This window comes from Sorex fumeus, unplaced genomic scaffold (assembly GCF_029834395.1).
Source record: "Sorex fumeus unplaced genomic scaffold, SorFum_2.1 ptg000047l, whole genome shotgun sequence".
Taxonomy (NCBI): Eukaryota; Metazoa; Chordata; class Mammalia; order Eulipotyphla; family Soricidae; genus Sorex; species Sorex fumeus.
This window is the reverse complement of record NW_026606104.1, coordinates 39,693,184-39,712,602: the sequence shown is the minus strand read 5'-3', so window position 1 is coordinate 39,712,602 and position 19,419 is coordinate 39,693,184. Positions and strand designations below refer to the sequence as shown.

Below are 19,419 nucleotides of genomic sequence, written 5' to 3'. Positions count from 1 at the left end.
TTATATCCACCACCACAATCAAAATAGAAAACATTGTCATTAACCTCACCGCAAACCCAGCCCAGGTGACCACTAACCTACTTTCTATCACTATCCTTTATTTGCCTGTAGAATACAAATTAATGAACATATACATCTGAGTCTTTCTTCCGGGTGATGCTTTTCAATAGAAGAATTAGTATAGCAGCTTGGGCAGTTGCATTGCACACAGCCAACCCAGGTTCAATCTTTGTTATCCCATATAGTCCCCTGAGCACTGCAGGTATGGCCCCAAAGCAAAACAGAACAAAAATAAAAAACAAAAAAGGAAAACAAGGTACTAAACCCTAAAACCCTTACCTATTGATTGCTATGTAATAGTGTAGTATTCCATGGTATGGGAACATCAGTTGTTTATCCATTTATTGTCTGATGAGCCCTTTGTTTCTAGATTGGCACTAGCATGAGAAAGCATTCCAATGTAGCTATTTTGCAGGGAAGAAGGGCTGGGAATATGTGCTTTTATTTCTCTTGTGTAAATACCTAGGTGTGACTGCCCTGCAGTTCCCTAAAGCATCGTATTATTTTATTCCCCCATCTGCAACATGAGATGTGCTATTGCTCTGCATTTTTGCCTATACTTAGCAGTTGTCAGTATTTTCCACTTTGAAACATGTGAGTGGCAGTGAAGTTCTCCCTCATTGTGGTTTTAACAGCACTGCATGTAACCTGTGGTAAAAGTTCTTTGTATGGGCTGGCTTCAAGTCAAACATATGCATTGCACATCTTGTCCTCCAGGTTTTGACTTGCTTTTCAATTTTTTGATGTGTCTCTTGGAGAATAGAAGTTTAAAATTTTTGATGCATTTTATGCCGATTTGATCTAATATAAAACTTGGGTTTGTATTTTGTCTGGCCTTTCATTTCCCATGAAGTTGTAAGAAACAATCTGTGTACCCTTCTCCTAGGTTCCTCCAGTAGAAACATCTTGCCAAACATATCACAAGAGAGTTACTGACAATTATAGTCCAGATGCGGAACATTTTCATCTTCATGAGAATCTCTTTTGTTGCTCATTTCTAGATGGTTCTACTGGATTACCAACTTTTCCCTCTCCTTAACCCTTGAAACCACCACTTTGCTTTACATTTTTTTTTATCATTTTGTCATTTCAAGAATAGTCTATAATTGGAGTTACACAGTGTATAATCTTTCAGAACCCCTCATCCCGCTCAGCATAATTTGCTGGCAAGTTGATGCAAGTAGCCAGGAGTAGCCAAGATTTGAATCTCTCTTGTAGATCAAACCCTGATCAGTCACATAAAAGGCAAGCGCCCTGCCTGCTGTGTTACTGGTCCAATACCAACATTTTGTAATTTTAAGTATGTAACCTAGGTATTTTGTTAAAGTTTAGAATTCCATGTTCTTTGGAGTGTCTGTAAATACTATCATATTTTTAATTTTACTATCTACATGTCATGTAAAAATAAGTAATTTTGGTATGTTCATCTTTAATTGTGTGACCAACTTAATTCTAGGAGGCTTTTTTTGGGGGGTGGGTGGGTGGGGTAGGTGCTCAGGGCTTACTCCTGGTTCTGTACTCAGGGATTACTCCTGGAGAGGCTTGGGGAATCATATGGGAATCAAATCTGGTTAGCTGCATGCAAGACAAGTGCCCTACTAGCTATACTATCTCTCTGGCCCCAATTCTAGGCAGCTTTTAAAATTATCTTGTTTCTTTTAGGATTTCTTGGAATTTTCTATATAGATAATTGTGTGATTTGAAAGGAGAAACAGTTTTGTTTCTTCCTTTTAAATTTCATGTAATGTTTAGTTTATTATGTTATCTGTCCTATTTCACTGTCAGGAGTTTCTAATACTATGTAGACTAAAAGTGATGAAAGTGTCTTTCTTCCAGTCATAGGAGAAATGCATTCTGTCTTTTGCCACAAAGTACAGTGTCGTCTGTGAATCTTAGTTTTCTGAACACATTTTTAAAAATCATAAATAGATTTTGAACTTGGTAATTTTCCCTGCATAATTTTATATCATGTAATTTTTCTTTTGTATCCCACTTACCTGGAAGATTACACTGATGTTTTTTTTAGTGATGAGTCCTGGAGGTAGTATCTAGGCTAACAGATAACAGGGACAATCTTTATTTCAACCTCTGCTTCCTGCTTAATGGCTGTATTTCTAGCCACCACACCCCTTTCCCCGCTGTACCCCCAGCCCTCACACTAACTGGGGCCCCCCACTGACTGGGACAGTCAAGCTGTGAAGCACGGGGTAGGAAGTGACATACTCTGTATCCCCATCAAGCTTCTTAGGTGGAACTCTGGGGCTCAGCTCTGGCCCATTACCAGCCCCCTCCCCCAGGGGGCAGAATGGCTCCGTGGAAGGATATCCTCCCTCCTTCCATCTGCCTCCCAGAGGCTGACTGCTCTGAGGAACAATAAGGAAGAGAGGGACACTGAGTTGCTGCTATGTGCCGGGCTATCTACTGGACCCCGTTAACCATGTGTCCACCATATACTCATTGCACAGTCTCGTGAGAGGGCGGCTGTTAGATGCTCTGGCTGTAGTCTCAGGTCATCATAGAGGCCTCTCACTACTACCCTCAGGCCTCCCACAGCTCAGGGTCCCACTTTGCTGTCACTTTCAATTCAAAATGACTGTTTTTTTTTTTTTGTGGGCCACACCAGGTAGTGCCCAGGTGCGGCTCCTGTCTCTGTGGGAGTTCTTCCTGGCTGTGCTCTGGGGACCAGGTGAGCTGCCAGGGATCAAACCCAGGTCTCCCGCATACAGAGCATGTGTCCAGCCATTTGCACTATCTCTTTGGTCAGTACAGCCAGTGGTTCAGTGTGATGCAGTGTAAGCCCTTTGGAACTACTCAGATAACTCCTGTCGTGTCTGGGGCCTCCAGGATCGAAGCAGAATTGGCTGTGTGCAAAGCATGCACCGTAAACCCTATCCTATCACTCCAGTCCCTCAACAATTTATTTTGGTTTTGGTTTTGGGCCACACCCAGTGGTGCTCAGGACTTATTCCTGGCTCTGTGCTCAGGGGTCATTGACCAAGTGTTGCTGAGGATTGAACTCTGGGCACCAGCATGCAAAGCATGTTCTACAACCCATTGAAGCATCTTTCCCACCCCTGGATAAGTGTTTATAAACTATTATACATACATTTCTCTCTTCCCTTTATTATTATATCAGAAATGACGAGAGTCCTAAACAGGTGGTCATGGTGCTTTCTGGGTGCACACACTTAATTGTGGGGCTCACAATGCACTTGTCTTGTTCAACTTGATTGAATACTTGTAGCAGCACTGAGGATCCCAAACAACAGAATCTCTAGGGTTATCCTGGGTAAGGAAGGAGTTGCCAAGGATAAAACTTGGGGCCTCACTGGCTATATGCTTGCGAGGCAGGCATTTGACCACTGAGCTATCCCTGAGCACGGTGGACAAGCATTTTTATCTGTTATGTACATTGATGTATTCCCAGCATCTGAGGGCCATCAGCAAACATTTGTTCAGTAAATAACCAGTCTTCATTTGCTAGTTGATGACATTGAGACCCAGAGAGGTGAAGCAACCTCCCTCCTGTTACATAAAATTGTGGCAGACAGGATTTGATCTATCTTTTCATCCGTGGTTCTATGCTCTTACCCTGTTGTTCATATTCTTATACTCCTTGTTCAAGGGACTATAGAAACATGTTTCTTTGTGCTTGTGAAAGGGCTGGAGTGATAGCATGGGCTGGAGTGATAGCACAGCGGTAGGGCATTTGCCTTGCACGCAGCCAACATGGCCAACCCGAGTTCAATTCCTCTGCCCCTCTTGGGGAGCTCGGCAAGCTACCGAGAGTATCTCGCCCGCACGGCAGAGCCTGGCAAGCTACCCATGATGTATTCGATATGCCAAACACAGTAAAAACAAAGTCTCCAATGGAGACGTTACTGGGCCTGCTCGAGCAAATCGATGAACAACGGGAGGACAGTGACAGTGAAGGTGTGAAAGCAATATGGGTGGGCCCAAGGGCATCTATTCATTCAGAAATTTTTGAGGGTTTTTTTTTTTTTTTGGCTTTTGGGCTATACCTGGCTATGCTCAGGACTTACTCCTGGCTCTGCATTAGGACTTACTCCTGGCAGTGCTCAGAGGACCATATGAGATGCCAGGGATTGAACCTGGGTTGGCAAGGCAAACACCCTGCCCTCTGAACTATCGCTCTGGCCCCTGTTTTTGTTTTGGGCCATACCTGGTGGTACACAGGGCTTACTCCTGGCTCTGCACTCAGGAATCAATCTGGAAGGGGATTCAGGGGGCCTTATGCAGTAACAGAGATTGAACTGGCTTCAGCTATGTTCAAGGCAAGTGCCCTCCGTGCTGTGCTAGCTCTCTGGCCCAAGGTTTGGTGTCTAGAACCACTTGCACATACTGAGCACAATCTCAGAAGCTCCACTGTCTGTGATCCCTGGCTCCACAAGCTTTTCCAGAGATGCTACAGTTGGGAGTATGTGAGCATCAACACGGAAGGGAACCCTCCCTGGTGATTGCCACAACCAGGGTAAGACCCCTGGTGAGGACTGTGGCCTGTGTGTAGGCACCACCCCCAAGCATGTGTGCAACCCCTGACTAACAATGGCAAAGTGAAGGGAAGAGGAAGCTGCAGAGGTATTCAAACCCAACACTCCCTCCAACCCACGATAAATGCCCACCCTACCCCTAACCCTGGCTCCCTCCTTAGACTGGAAAATCTCCTAGTCATTCTTCAGAACCTGGGAAAGGACCTCTAAGTACACTTTGATCTCCAGGAGACGGCTGGAGGAAAAAATATTGAATCCAAGTAATGATTTTTACAATTCACATTTATTTTGGAAAAAAAAAAGTTTTGCTAAAAATACTCCTACAAAGGCATTGGAGTAACAGGGTCAGGATGCTCGTGGACACAGCTGGTGAGATTTCCTTGGTCACAGCAGTGGGCCAGGTGCGGAGGAGCCAGGTGTGGCCCACAGCCATCAGAACCCGAGCCAGGTCGTTCCCCGTCTCCCTGTCCCGGTCAGGGAGGCCTGTATTATCTATGACCAGAGGAAATCGGGGTTTACAGAAACCCTGGCACAGCGCCAGCTGGAGGGGGCACCTAGGAGGGGACCAGGTGCTTGCAGGAGGTCACAGGCAAACGGGGTGTTTGAGTGCCCCCAACAGAGCCCGCCCCCCCCAAAGGGGTCTGGAGTTTGACAGGCAGAGGCTCTGACAGTGACCATGGAGAAGGACGCGGGGGACAGTGGGCAGCAGCACGTGATCAGGGGAGCAGATGCAGGGCTCAGCCAGCTGCTGGCTTCGTGGCTCCAGAAAGCCACTCGCCGCACCTCTGGTCCCCTGGCCTGTGGCGTGGGGAGAGGAAGCATCCCTGTCACAGAGGCGGGGACTGGGGTAGGGGTACGCTTGACACTGTGTATAAAAAGTTAAGTGCGGCACCTGGCATATTGTTGGCACTCAAGAAAATAGCAGCTATGATTCGGATTTGGGTGGGCGGAGCACTCCAGAAATTGCTCTTCTCTGGAGACAAAGGAGGCTGGTTTTGAGTGAGGGTCCCTCCCTCCTGCCCTGGGCCAGCCTCGGATGCCTGACTATGGGCTCCCCCCACACCCCCTCCTCCGGGGGTCCCAGCCATGGAGGGAGAGCAGGCAGTGACAGCTGCCAGTTCAGCAGCACTTCCTCAGATGGATCTAGGAAGGGGGTAGGGCCTCTGTGGCCAAGGAGGCTGCACCCACAATGCTGGAAGGAAGGATCAGGGCATGGGGGTGGGGGGTGGGGAGGGCGTTGCACCAATCCCAGCCTTTGCCTGACTTCAGACGGGTCCTCAGCAGAAGACTGGTTGGTCTGGGAACTTGGCAGCAGAAAATCCCTGGTCCTGGTGCAGTGTCCTGGCTGGGGGCAGGGGCGACTCCTGATGAGTCCTTCCCCAAATCGAGCCAGTTTCCATGGGTTTCTCCTTGGCTCCTGAGCTGAGCGGACCCATCCACCAGCCAGTGGGAACTGCAGTCTGTTTGGGAAGGCCAGAACCCTCCCGCCCCCACACACACCATCTTGATACCCAGAAAAATCAGGGATGGGGCCATTCTATCACCGCACCCCCCCCTGCCCCATCCAGGAAAGAAAATGTGGCCTCATACCCAGAGGGTCCTGCACCCTCCCCAGCTCCATCTCAGCTGGGGTGGTTGGATGAGTGGGGCACTGTGTTTCCAGCTGTGTCTCTCACCATTTCTCCTCCCTCTTGCATCTTTTTTCTTTGTGCTTTGTCACTATTTGGGCCTACTGGTTTGGGGAGCACAGGTGAACAATAGGACTTGATGTCTCAAGAATTAGCAGCATGGAACCCTACAGGGATGGAATCTGGGAGACCTCCTGCTGGAATCTTGCAGTGATGAGGTTTTTGCACTCTTAGACTCCTTTTACCCATGGAATGTTTGAATCCTGGACTCTAGTGTTCTCAGCAGGAAGCCCTGAGAGTATGTGGTCCTGGCTCTCACCTCCCCCTTCCTCTTCATCCCTGAACGCTCAGAGCCCCTGGTGGTCAGACCATCACTCCCACCCTGCTCCAGTGAAAGAAATCCTATCTCAGGCTGGGTAGGAGGTGGGGGGGCATAATGCTCCAGGTTCAGCTGGGAAAGCCCCCTATCCCACTGGCTTCTGCCTGATTCACCTGACCAGGTGTTGAGCAAATAGACCTGCATTGTCACCTTGGATAGGGGGTTCTTGGGGTGAGCTGCTGGACCCCTCTGAAGGATTCAGTTCCTGCTATAGCTTGCTGAGTCAGTGTTCCAGGGGCAGCCTACAAGCTGCGAGGCTAAACTCAGACACACTCCAGGTCTGGAGGGCTCTTCAGTTCCTGAGAGCTTGCTTGGGATGAGCCCCCCCCGTGCCCCCCCGGGCCAGTCCTCACCCCTTTCCTGGGTTCTAATCTATGTTTGAGTCTGGGCATCTGACCTGGCCATGTCCTGCTTTTTCCTAATTCCTGTTTCCGCCAGCCATTTGCTCTGTAGCCGTCAGGGCAGAGTAGGCCCTGAGTGAGGGGCCATAAGCATCTCAGTGTCCCAGGACCCTCCAGGAAGGGTGTGAGTAAATGAAGACTCTGGGGCTGGACCTAGGGGCAGGCCTAGTACCCAGGACCAATGCACTGAACACCCCAATCTAGTCTCATACAGGGGGGCCAAGAAGACACGTTTGCAATATCCTGGGTGGGGCGGGGAAGGCAGGAGCGGCTGGCTGAGGCAGAGAGCCTGAGCATGTGTTTCCTCTACGGTCCTGCGGGGTGGCTGCACCCATGACTCCCAGTGGGGAGAGTTTCAGCCAGGAGACCAGTCTGGGAGTCTCCTCCTAAGTCTCCAGGAGTGTCCCTGAGCCTGCCTGCAGCACAGAGGCCAAGGCGTTTCCGGGGAGCCACATACAAACACCCTCAGTTTGATGCAGACTGGAGGGGGTATTCGAGCATGTGTCATGGGGGGGGGTGTCCCTAACACCACTTGGGTGGTCTCGGCATCCCAAGTCTCCCAAACTTTTCCAGCAGGTCTGGGGGCTCTCCCTGGGCTTGCAGGCTTCCCCTACCCCCCGACTCCCCCCCACCCCCTGTTCACCCAGCCCTGGGCCCTGCCTCCTCAGGGCACTGCTTGCCCACCCCCACCTCCACCCCCACCATCTACTGAGAGAGGAGAAGGGGTGGACCTCTGTGGAGCGCAGCCAGATACGGAATCAGGTAAGCACAGAATCCTGCCCTGCTGTTCTGGGCGGCTGACATGACTCTTTGGATTATCTGCATCAATGGGTAAGGATGGGCAGAGGCAGAGTCGAGTGCGGAGCCTTTTCTCCTGTGGGAGAGGGGTGGTGCCATGTTCCCCGGGGGGCGGCCACTCTGACTCCGCCTCCTGCAGCCCAGTGCCCACTCTGCTGCTCTGCTGTTCAAGATCCCACTGAGGCTGCACCCCACTTTGCCCCCACCTCCTCACACACCCCGCCCTGTCGGCCCTTGCATCTTTGGTACCATTCGACCTCCCGCTTTCTCTCCACTTGGTTGTCTCTTCAGCTTGCTGCTCCTGGTTCCCCTCCAGCCCAGCGGGACCTCCCCTTTCTTACCCACTGGCCTGAGACACCCCGTGCGTCCTGTCATCCACTTGAGTGTGGACACCCTGATGCCACTTGGCCCCATCCTGGCTGCACAGTCCTGCTTTGCCTCCCTGAGCCTGATGGAGGGAAGGAAACAGCCCCTCCTCCCAGATGGTAGTGGACAAAGCACCCCGCATACCTGCTCGCCCCGTCCACTCCTTTGATCTCACACGGAGGAGAGGGTGGCTCAGTGAGGAGGAAGGGACTCGTCTGGACCCACATCTGAGGCTGCTCCCCTCCATCCCCACCAGCAAGGAAGCATTTTCCTAGCATCACCCCAAAGCCTGCACTTGTCCACATGACCTTTCTGAACAGAGGCTTCCAGTCTTGGAACTAAAGGGGCCTAGCACTGGGTTGGGCAGTGGTCTGGGGTCTCCTGGGCTCCAGCTGGGTGTGAGGAAGAGCTGGAGTGGAGCCCCCATCTGAGAGGGATGCAAGGCTCGTGGCTGCACACAAGGAGGTGGCAGAGACTCCAGCAGAGGTTGGGAACAACCATAAACGATGCAGGAAGTTGGACTGAGGCCGTGTGAACAGCAGGTCATGCTGGTTAGTAAAGAGCCACTGCCCAGAGTCCTGGAAGTGGCCCCAGTGGCCCCTCTCTACCTTGTCCTGTACCTGATGGCCTTCTGGTCCAGCACTGAGACCCTCGCCATCCCCAGAAGCAGGGAGAGATCTGGAGCATCATTCCCCAGTCTGATACTCAGGCCCGAAGGGCAGGAACAAAAACCCATTTACAGGGTTTCCGGGGCAGTGGGTACAGGGGCACGGTGCACTCCTTGTCCACCAGCTTGCTCACCACACCCGCCCCGAGCAGCTGGTGCCCATTTCCACGGTGCTCCAGCCCATGTTTCCACGGCAGCTCTGTCCCCTCCAGCACCAACTGTGCTGGGCAGCCGGAAGCGCCTCTCACACGGCTGGACAGGTGGAGGCTGGCACTGGGGGCAGGATGAGCCAGGAAAGGATTAGTAACCAGGCAGCGGGGGGCTTGGAGCCGTGTGCCCGGACGAGCGGGCAGTCAATGGAAGACGCTTGGCACCGTGGCCTGCCACTCCCCACCGAGAAGCCAGCAAGAAGTGGGTGGGGGAGCCGCTCGGGTGAGGGGGGGAGAGGGAGCACCTTCCGGCAGCCTGGGATGGTCACAGTGATGTCTGTTACCCTGAAGTGGAGATGGAGGGCCCCTTGCTCTGAAATATGGGCCCATGAAGGCCCAGGACCACGGGGGACGCGGCCTGGGAGGTGGATGAGCAGACGCGCTGGCTAGGGGAACAGCCCAGCGGCTTAGGGCAGGAAACCATCTGACAGGAAGCACCAAGTGCCAGCCTCCTGGGGGGGCCCAGGGCAGTGGGGGCAGGCTGGGGGTAGGGGAGGGATAGAGTAAATCTATAGAGCATCAGGGCAGTTCCCTCCAGAAGGTGACCTTGTGTGCCGGGACAGCTGCCACCCGTGCTGGGCATCTTTGGGGTGGCTTGGCCATGGCTGGCCAGTCGGGGGGGATTCTTGCCAAGTCTCTCCTTGTGGCTCATTCTGCTGTCCCCTCTGGGGGCCCCAGTTCCCCTTTAATCCCTTCCTTCCCTGTCTATCTCGAGCTCTGGAAAACAGGTGAGTGGCAGAAGCCTGGTGGTGCAGGCAGGATGTACCCCAGCCCAGACCCTTCAGCTGGTCTCCTGCAGCCCAGTGCTCTCCTGCCGGCCAGCCCCCCTGGACAAAGGAAGGAAGAGGTCCCGAGACAGAATGAGGCCTCCCCTGTGCAGCCAGACCCCACCTCCTCCACGGCCCTGCTGCCGCCTCCCACCAAGGCGTACAGACTGTACAGGAGGAGGATTGGGACACACGGCAGATGCGCGAGAAGGTGGGCGTCCCGGGGACTGGGGGGGTCTCTGGGTAGCCGTGCCCCTCATGCTCCCTCATACCTGAAATCTGGACCCCTTCCCTGGCCCAAGAGAGCTGTGTGCTCCCCTGGCAAGGCCCTGCAGGGCTCTCCCTGAGGAGCGGGCAGAGACGCCAGCTCTGAACCACTCCTGTCTCCCTGTGCTGGGGACTCATCCCTTAGGAGAGCAGCCTGGGCCACGGAGCGAGTGCCCAGGGCGTCTCTAAACTTCCACAGCACAGGGGCGGCTTTTAACTAAAGCATTTATTTCCATTGGGTTCGCCAACCGTCGTTCTGTGCACAGTGTCTGCCTTTGCTCAGAGGAGGGCATTGGGCCAGGGCACCCGGCTGACGCCTCTCCCAGGGCAAGGCTTTCAGACCCCGGCAGAGGCCTGGCGGAGGGGAGAAGGTGCGGGAGATGCCACGCTCTCTCCCTGAGGGAGGGTGGGAGTTGGCCTGCACACCGTCTGAGGGGGTGCTCGGAGGACTGGGATTCACAGTGAATGATCTGGTCCCGGCCGCTGACCCAGCCCGAGTTAGGGTCCCAGTTGCCCAATGGAGGTCTGGCCACCCACAGGGTGGTCAGGAGCCCGGGAGGGACTGGGTCCATGGCGGCCAAAGGAGAGTGGAGACCTGGGCCCGGTAGCCTCAGAAAACACCCCCGTCTCTTTCTGTCCATCCTGGACGGCCCCCTTCTGCCGTGGCTCTGCGCAGGTCTCACCCCAACTCTGAATAGCCCTGAAGGCCCCGTGACAGTTGGCTTTGGTGGGGCCTGGCAGCAGGTGGGCACTCTATGTGGTGGGGGGGGGAGTCAAAGAGAAGAGGGGGGTCCATGAAAATCATATAAAAATCCAGCAATGTGCATATAAAACCTCGCCCTTGGTGTATTGCCTAAGTCAGTAAGCAGAAAGCACCTTCTTCCTGGAGAAGGAGCAAGTCCTTGAAAGGTAGGAAATGTCAAAGTCACTTCATTGTCATAAAAAAAAAAAAACCAACAACCCCCCGAGCCAGATCTACCCGACCCAAATCCCCGAGTCCACGACTCGCTGTGACAAACCCGGACACGGGGCGTGTGCCCTCCTCAGTGGCAGCTGGAGCTGGTGGCAGTCACATGGCTGGATCCTGGGGGTGCTGACGGGCTGTGCACGTGATGTGGTACATGCACACATGTGTGTTGCTGTAGACCCTGGGGAACTTCCGGGGCCTTCCAGGGTTCCCAGGATCCCAGCCCTTCTCAGCCCCCAGGGCTGGCAGGAGAAACACGTCTTTCTTGTTGGAGGGTCCAAAAATCTCGAAGGAGAAAAATTCTTCTGAATGCTTGGTGGCCACAAAACAGATCTGCCCCGAGGGGTCCCTGGGGTGTCGCTCTGACACGTGGCGGCCGGTGAGACCCATGAGAGCAGTCGGGAGACAGGCGAGAAGGTGGCCCCTGTCGCTCTGATTGAAACAGGTTTTCCTGGGAGTGTTTCCTGGGCTCTGAGCAGGCCACCTTCCCGGAGGGAGCCGGAGAGAAACTGCTTTTGGTCTCTGGAAAAGCCGCATGGATCCCCCAGGCCCTTTTCCTCCCCAAGAACAATAATCGCTTTCCTTATGAGAATCCTCTTTGAAAACTATTCCTTGTCTCCCCTGCCCCTCCCAGGATCTGTTTGCTCGCACCCCCATTCCTTGCTTTCCCATCATCCGAGTTGCACGGGTTCTTAGTGACGTCTCGAGCCAGGCACACCGCTGGGTTCTTCCTGTGGCCCGTGGCCTCCTGGAGGGTGGCAGGCCCTGCGGTGGACGGAGAACCAGGGAGGCTGGCATGTGGGGGGGTGGGGTGGGCCCGGAGGAAGAGGTGAGCTGAGGCAGGCAACCGTCAAACCTCCACCGACTGGATCTGGTTCATCTGTGCCCGCATCACCTGGATGCTGTTCAGGATTTTTTTCTGGTGGCCAGCCAAGGTGACCCCGACACGGAGAATGTCCCTGCGGGAGAGAAGCATGTGTTAGGGAATGTGGGGGTGAAGGGGGCTCTGACCTGGATAGTCCTGCCAGGGTTTCTGGTGGTGGGTGGGTGCCCTGCAAGAGAGAGCAGGGAAAAGGCAATAGGAGGCGGCGGGTATTGTGCATCACATTGACTCTGTGCCAGGAGCACTTGGCTGTGAGTCCATATGCCATGGTGCTCTCATCTCTTCAATCCAAACAAGCTTGTATCCACATACTCTCTCCCTCCCTCCCTCTGCAGATGCCCCTAATAACTGCCAGTTAACAGACGAAAGAAGAGGCTGAAAGGAGTCCCTGAGATTTGCCCAAGGTCCCTCAGTCAGGAGGCTGCTGGCAGACTGGGGAGGTCAGTCTGAAGGGCACCTCAACGATGGCCACTTTGCTGTTGGTTTCCCCACGTCTGAGCGGGACTACGCTTTAGTCCACCCCTCCCCCTCTTGGTGGGGCGAAGGGAAGGCAGGGTGGGGCAGCCGGGCTTACTCCATCATCATCTGTGACACGACATCAAAGGAGGTGAAGCCGGCGCTGGCGAAGCTGTCCTTGTACTGCCCCATCTTGATGGCCTCCAGCCATTCGTCCACTGTGTTAAAGCTGGTATAGTCGGGGATCGTGCGGTCCAGTAGGGGCAGGTTGATCCTAGATGGGGGACGGGTGGGCAATGGAGATGGTCAGGGCACCTGCTGGCACAGGGCAGAGGTCCGCGAGGGCACAGGTACCCCTGTAAGCCTTTTGGGTCCATCTTGGTAAACACGTGTGTGTGTGTGTGTGTGTGTGTGTGCGCGCGCGCGCCTGAGTCTCTCCAGGACTGCACACACGTCTGTGGAGGTACAGGGAGCCTCAAATAGGGGCTCTCTGGACAGTCTTTGCAAGGGCTCCCGAAAGGTGAGGCCATGGTGAGGAGACATCTCCTTGCTGCTGATTCTCCTTATACCACACGGAGGAAGAGGGGAAAAGGAGCTTGTCTCACAGTGGACCCTGCACTCATTCTTCCCCAAAGGCTGCCCTACTTGTGCCTATAGACGGGACTGTGCAGGCTGCATCTCCACAGTGCAGAGACATGGGAATGCACATGGGAACAGATTCTAGGATGGTGAAGCATGAGATGAGCCTTATGTCTGGACTGACAGGAGTGGGCACCACAGGGGCGCTGTGAGGGACAACAGGGACAAGCAAATGTGAAGCTCTCCCGACCTCCGGAACTTGGCAGGAGAGGAGCCTGAGCCAGAGCCTGCCCCAAACTTAAGAACTATAGCCGGACACCCCACCGTGATCTGGCGTGATAGGGGGGGTCTGAAGAGGCAATGTGCTGGGTGGTGATGGCTGCCCTACCAAGGCCAGGTGGCTGCAGCCTGAGGGAGAAATCTAATGGATGGGCTCACTGGAGCTGAAGTTAGTCTCCCAGAGCTGGCCAAGTGGGGGGCTCGTGTGTGAGGTAAGGATATAGTAGCACCTTTGAGTGCACGCGAGAATGTGTGTGTGTGAGCAAAAGCCAAGGACTGTGTGCGTAGTCATTCATGTGGGGATGACTGCATGGACACAAGTGTGTGTGTGTGTGTGTGTGTGTGTGTGTGTGTGTGTGTGTGTACGTGTGTGTGTGAGTGTATGAATTGAGGTGGATGCAAAGACAGGTTAGAGGGTCCAGGTTTGAGTAAGGGGGAGCGTGGGAGGAAAATTATTCACCAACCAAGATTCTGATCTTTTTTTTTTTCTTACCTTGGTCCTGCCTTTGTTTGGTGCATTTGGGGGGGGGGTGTATTTGGACCACACCTGGCTATGCTCGGGGCTTGCTCCTGGTGGTGTTCAGGGAACTGTATGTGGTTCTGGGGACAGAGTTGGGGCTGGCCACATTCTAGGCAAGTGCCTCACCTGCTATCCTACCTCTCGGCCCCATGCCTGAGGGCCCCAGGCCCTCTCTGAGTGTGCTCTAGAAGGAGTCTGCACAACCATGCAGAAGACGCTTCCTTTTCCTCCCTCAAACAGCTATTCTGGGTCCTCAGCATCCCCAGGCAAACACTAGTGTGTTCCTGAGCCCCATTACAATGGGAGTGTCTGCCGGGGCACAGGAACTGTGGTGGGTAAGTGGGAGGTCCCGGGAGGGAAAAGGTGGCCGGGCAGAGAGCTGTGTCAGAGGGGGACAGAGTCCGGACGGATGGGCCTGGGGTGACCGTACCCTGATGAGAGAGGCGCCATGGCTTTGAGGCTGTTGGGGTTGCGGATCATCTTGTCGAGTGTGTTGACAATCTGGCCGAACTTGGGCCTGTGGTTGCGATCCTTCTGCCAGCAGTCCAGCATGAGCTGGTGCAGAGCGCTTGGACAGTCCATGGGCGGTGGTAGCCGGTAGTCCTGCTCTATGGCGTTGATGACCTGGAAACAACACCGGGGGTGGGCTTGGGCAGCTTATACAAGATTGTGTGCCCACGGGCCTGCCCTTCCTCCTTCAGTGCACCGTAGGCCAGCTCTGGTTGGCTGCCATGGTAATGGCCACTACTTCCTCCTGGTCACCCCCAGGGATGGGCTCACCTGGGTTCTCCCCATCTGTGACCTCAGTCTGCCCTGGGCTGAGCGTCATCTGCTGCTCAAGATCTTTCTTTCTCTTTTTTTTCAGGGGGGACATAGGGATGAGGAGTGGGGCCTTGGGGTCATAGACAGCAGTGCTCAGGGGCTAATCCTGACTCTGTGTTCAGCTGTGTGTGACCCCTGATAGTGCCAGAAAGTCCTAGGCTGTATGGGTGTGTGTGTGTTAGAATCAGGCTTGGAGGGATGCAAGTACCATACCCCATTTTATCGCTCTGGCCTCCCTCAAGCTTTTTCTTTAAGTTTTGCCATGTTCTACTGGGTTGCAAATCGTGATTCCTTGGGCTGACTTTCACGACCCCATTACTGAATCATACTGTGTGTTTCTGGCCAATGTTCCTCTCCACCGCTGGCCAATACCACCCCTCTCACCCCACCTCTGGACTCTAGCACAGCTAGTGGAAGCACTGGTGTCTTGACCCCAGCACCGTGCGAGTCCATCTGTCCTGGGCAGCCCGCTGGGACAGTCCTGCTCTGCTGTCCGGTGGTCCTCACCTACCATCTCTAGGTCAGCACCTCCTCCCAGTTCCTCATAACTGCAGCTGCATCCAGAATTAGTGTCTTGGCCCCCAGCAGGTGGTAAACACCTGAGGGACACATGCTCTCATTTGGGATGGGCCCATGGCTAGTGCACCTGGGAGATGTGCCGATTTGTGGACAAGGTGGAGGTTGTGTTGGGGGTGTAAGTGGTGGATTTCCCTGATTATGCGGAAAGTTGGCTGATATTTGGCTCAGCTAAGGGGGCTGAGAGCTGCCCCACCCCAGGATTTGAGGCCTTGCTCCTGTTCCCGGGTGTGTTCTGGATGCCTGACCCTAGACCCTGCCCATCACCATGGAGACTCACGTCCTGGTTGGTCATGTCCCAGTAGGGCCGCTCCCCGTAGGACATCACCTCCCACATGACGATCCCATAGCTCCATACGTCACTGGCCGAGGTGAACTTCCGGTACTGGATGGCTTCTGGAGCTGTCCAGCGGATGGGGATCTTCCCACCCTGGAGGACAGAATGAGGAGGACTTGTGGGTGTGAGGCTGACCTGTCTGGCCTCTGCTCCCAGTCTCCCTGACTGTGTCCTGGGACACCTCATCCCCCCCATGTTGCTGCTTTAGACCTCTGAGTACCCACACATGCTGGTCTCCCCTTGGGTACAATGCACTCCCTCCACCCCCTGCCCTCAGAACCCTCCACCCCATCTGAACCCTTCTCTCAGGCTGTCCCATTCTTTTCCCCTCCCTGTGTCCATCTAGCCCACCATGGAGGCACCTCTCCGTAGAGCTGCATGCCAAGCAATGCCACCTCATCTGCTTCTGCTGGACTGAGCTCTCTGAGGGCCTGTGGGCCCCCACTAACTGCATTCAGGAGAGAGGCCTGAGCTGGGGGCGCTCAAGGGTCCCCCAAGTCCATTCGCACCTCTCTCTCCAGCACTACTGCCAACACACCTTCCCTTGACCCTAATCCCAGTCACACCGTGCCCTGAGATCATGGCATCTCCCAAGCCCACTGGGCCCATTAGCTTCCAGCTGAAATGCCGCCACCTCTCACAGCATCCCTCTGGCTACCCAAGCTCCAGGCCCCTGTCACTTCGGGTGGCTCTGTACCCTGCCAGCCTGAGATCCCCGAGGCCAGAAGCTGTGGCTGAAGTTTCTGTGCTTCCAGGGCCCAGCACAGAGGTGGGTCCCACTGCCGCAGGGCTCTGGCCTCCCCCCTTACCAGGGCACTGGTGTAGGTGGGGTCAGAGGTGTCGTCCTCCAGGAAGCGGGATAGCCCGAAGTCTGAGACCTTGCACACCAGGTTGCTGTTGACCAGGATGTTGCGGGCGGCCAGGTCTCGATGCACATAGTTCATGTCCGCAAGGTACTTCATGCCCGCCGCAATGCCCCGCAGCATGCCCACCAGCTGGATGACTGTGAACTGCCCATCATTTTGCTTGGGGAGGAGTTGGGGTGGGGGTGGGGGAAACATAGAATAAATGGAAAGCAGAATTCTGAGCTGAGCCTTTCCCTGGATAAGTGATTCGAATTGGACTTCACCCTGCAGGCATAGGAACACTGTGGGAAGGACCTGGATGATGGTCAGAGAGACCCACTAGAGGCCCACGGGATGGTGGAGAGAACAGGGGGCTTCAGAATAGACATAGCAGGGCTTTTAATGTTGCTGTTGTTTGTTTGGGGGCCACACCTGGTGGTCTCGGGGTACAACCCTGGCTCTGCTTTCAGGAATTACTCCTGGCAGAGTTTAGGGGACCCTATGGGATACCAGGGATTGAACCTGGGTTGGCCTTGTGCAATGCAAATGCCTTCCCCACTGTACAATTGTTCTGGCCCAGCTATAGCTGTTTTGACAGGCTCTGCCCCCTGTTAGCTGTGCAATTTTGAACAAATGACTTAACCTCTTGGAGTTTCTGTTACGTGATCCAAGAGTGAGAATGGGAACAAGTGACACCCATTTCACAGGACTGAGTTCAAAAGAAGGTACATATGAGGAAGGTGCCTGGTATACACTAGGCACTAAATGTTAATGGCATCAGCCCAGTGCATGTCTCTGATACATATGTAGGCAGAGTGCTTGTCTGCCTGGTTGGCTGCAATCTCCTGGAAGGCCTAGAAATGTTTTTGTCATGGTCTTGTGCTCTGAATGCCCTCTGGCTCCTGCCCTAGCTAGTGTTAGGGAAATCCAAGTCAGGTACAAATTCTGGATTATAGACCAGGAGTCCTTGCCTCGAACTTCAGGATGATCCTAGGGAAACTCTGCTTCTCCCTCAACTTTCTCTTGTGCATATTGGAAGACTGGCAAAAGCACGCATCACAAGGGATTCCAGTTTGTAGGCCAGCTCTGATGGCTTGTTTGTGCTTTCCTGGATGGAGAAGGATTCTGAGACTTGCCTCTGGGCTTAGAGGGAGAGGAAGCTGGCACTGATTAGCTGTGGCTGTCACGGGTAAGGAAAAGTGGCTGTGGCTGTCATGGGTAAGGGAAAGTGGCAGCAAACAACCCATCCCTGAACTGGACCTTCTGCCAAGACCCCTTCCAGCTTGGACAGTAGGAAGCAGCCCCTTTTCCTGCCCCACACCCAGGCCCTGAGACTCTTGGCTTCCCCTACCCGAAGGAAGGAATCCAAGGAGCCGTTCTCCATGAACTCAGTGATGATCATCACGGGTGAGCTCTTGGTGACTACGCCCTCTAGGTGGATGACATTGGGGTGGTCGAACTGGCCCATGATGGAGGCCTCACTCAGGAAGTCCCGACGCTGCTTCTCCGTGTAGCCCGACTTGAGGGTCTTGATGGCCACAAAGATTTCTCTCTTGCCAGGCAGTTTTAGGTGACCACTGCATACCTCGCCGAACTCCCCTGGAACAGACACACCAAGACAGATAGGATGTCACTGGTAAGGTAGAAGTGCTACCTCCCTGTTTCCTGGAACTTCAATTTCTGAGACCCCCAGGAGCTTTTCAGAGATGGATTCTACTTGGAGGAGTCTCAGCCATACTTGGGGAGAAAAGTAAGCCCTTGATGGCCATCCTGGAGTGTCTGGCTAGACATGAAGTGAGGATTTAGGGGAGTCTGGGGAGATGGAAAGAGGAATCTGGGATAAACGGTAGGAAAAAGGACAAAGCACAACCTAGCTCAGTCTAAGTTCTTCCCAGTCCCATGTCTTAGTTTCCTCATTATTCAATGATGTGAATTTTCTGGATGACTGTTGAATCATTTGGAGCCGTCAGACCTTGGAAGATTCCTGCAAACTCCTGTCCTGCACCCTAGCTTCTGTCCCACAAGGATACACTATAGTCGTTTTTCCACCTTTCTCCACCCATGGTTGATGCCATGATACCTGAAAGGCCCCCAGCCACGTACCTGCTCCAATCACCTGCTCTATTTTGACGCAGGAGATGTCAATTTCCTTGGCAAACTCCCGGACGGCCTCATTGGGATCTTCATAGGTGAAAGGGTCAATGTAGATCTTCATTCCTGGTGTCACTAGAGGATAAGACGAGGCACAGATTCATAATGTGTATAAATGGAAAGGCAAGCCAGTCCCTCTATTGAGGAAAAGACTTGCACCCGAGGCTCCCTGAAGAGCCGGGCAACCCCCTGCAGGTGACTTGATCCCTTTGGGATGGGGAAGCAGAGTGGCAAGTGAGCTGAGTAGAAGGGGAGAAGAAAAGAGAGCATGAACGGGGACAGCATATTGGCTTTAACCTGTGCCAACTAGAATTGATGAGGATTGGCTTCTGGAAAGTGGAAGACTGTGGAATTGATTAGCAATGTCCACTAGGGGTGAATCACGAAAGGATTAAAGGATCAGAGAAGGGGCTAGAGCAATAGCATAGCAGGTAGGGTGTTTGCCTTGCATGCGGCCAACCAGACCCGATTCCCAGCATCCCATATGGTCCCCTGAGCACCACCAGGAGTAATTCCTGAGTGCAGAGCCAGGAGGAACCCCTGTGCATTGCCAGGTGTGACCTAAAAAGCCAAATAAAAAAACATTAAAAAATATAGGATAAGAGGAGAGATAGGCTGTTTTTTGGGTTTGTTTTTTGTTTATTTTGGGTCATACTTGGCTTATACCTGGCTCTGCATTCAGAGATCACTACTCCTGACAGACTCGGGGGGATATTGTGAGGTGCAGGGATCAAATCCAAGTTGGCTGAGAGGAAGGCAATTGCCTTTATTGCTGTACTATCTCTCTAGCCACAAAGAGAGGTATGTTTGCCACTTCCGTGGTGCAAAGTAAAGGAAGAAGTAAAGAAGAGAGAATTGTAAGTGAAATACAGAAAGAGCAGGCAGTAGACCATGGACTTGAGCTTCTGCTAGATATACCCTTGTCTTGGAAGGCCCCAGGGCCTTCAGGCA

General features: G+C 53.7%; 1 protein-coding gene across 6 annotated transcripts in view; it reads right to left on the bottom strand.

Moving 5' to 3' along the window:
• Positions 1 to 11,494: 11,494 nt before the first annotated feature.
• EPHB2 (EPH receptor B2) overlaps positions 11,495 to 19,419 on the bottom strand; it is a 196,820-nt gene continuing 188,895 nt past the window's right edge. For all 6 annotated transcript variants that reach the window (XM_056123818.1, XM_056123816.1, XM_056123819.1 and 3 more), the window contains 7 exons: positions 18,421 to 18,543; positions 17,669 to 17,916; positions 16,282 to 16,497; positions 15,416 to 15,565; positions 14,168 to 14,361; positions 12,478 to 12,633; positions 11,495 to 11,979 (listed from right to left, as the gene is read on the bottom strand). In XM_056123818.1, the coding sequence (XP_055979793.1) occupies positions 11,871 to 11,979; positions 12,478 to 12,633; positions 14,168 to 14,361; positions 15,416 to 15,565; positions 16,282 to 16,497; positions 17,669 to 17,916; positions 18,421 to 18,543 (1,196 nt within the window). In that variant the 3' untranslated portion in view covers positions 11,495 to 11,870. The remainder of the gene's footprint in view (positions 11,980 to 12,477; positions 12,634 to 14,167; positions 14,362 to 15,415; positions 15,566 to 16,281; positions 16,498 to 17,668; positions 17,917 to 18,420; positions 18,544 to 19,419) is intronic.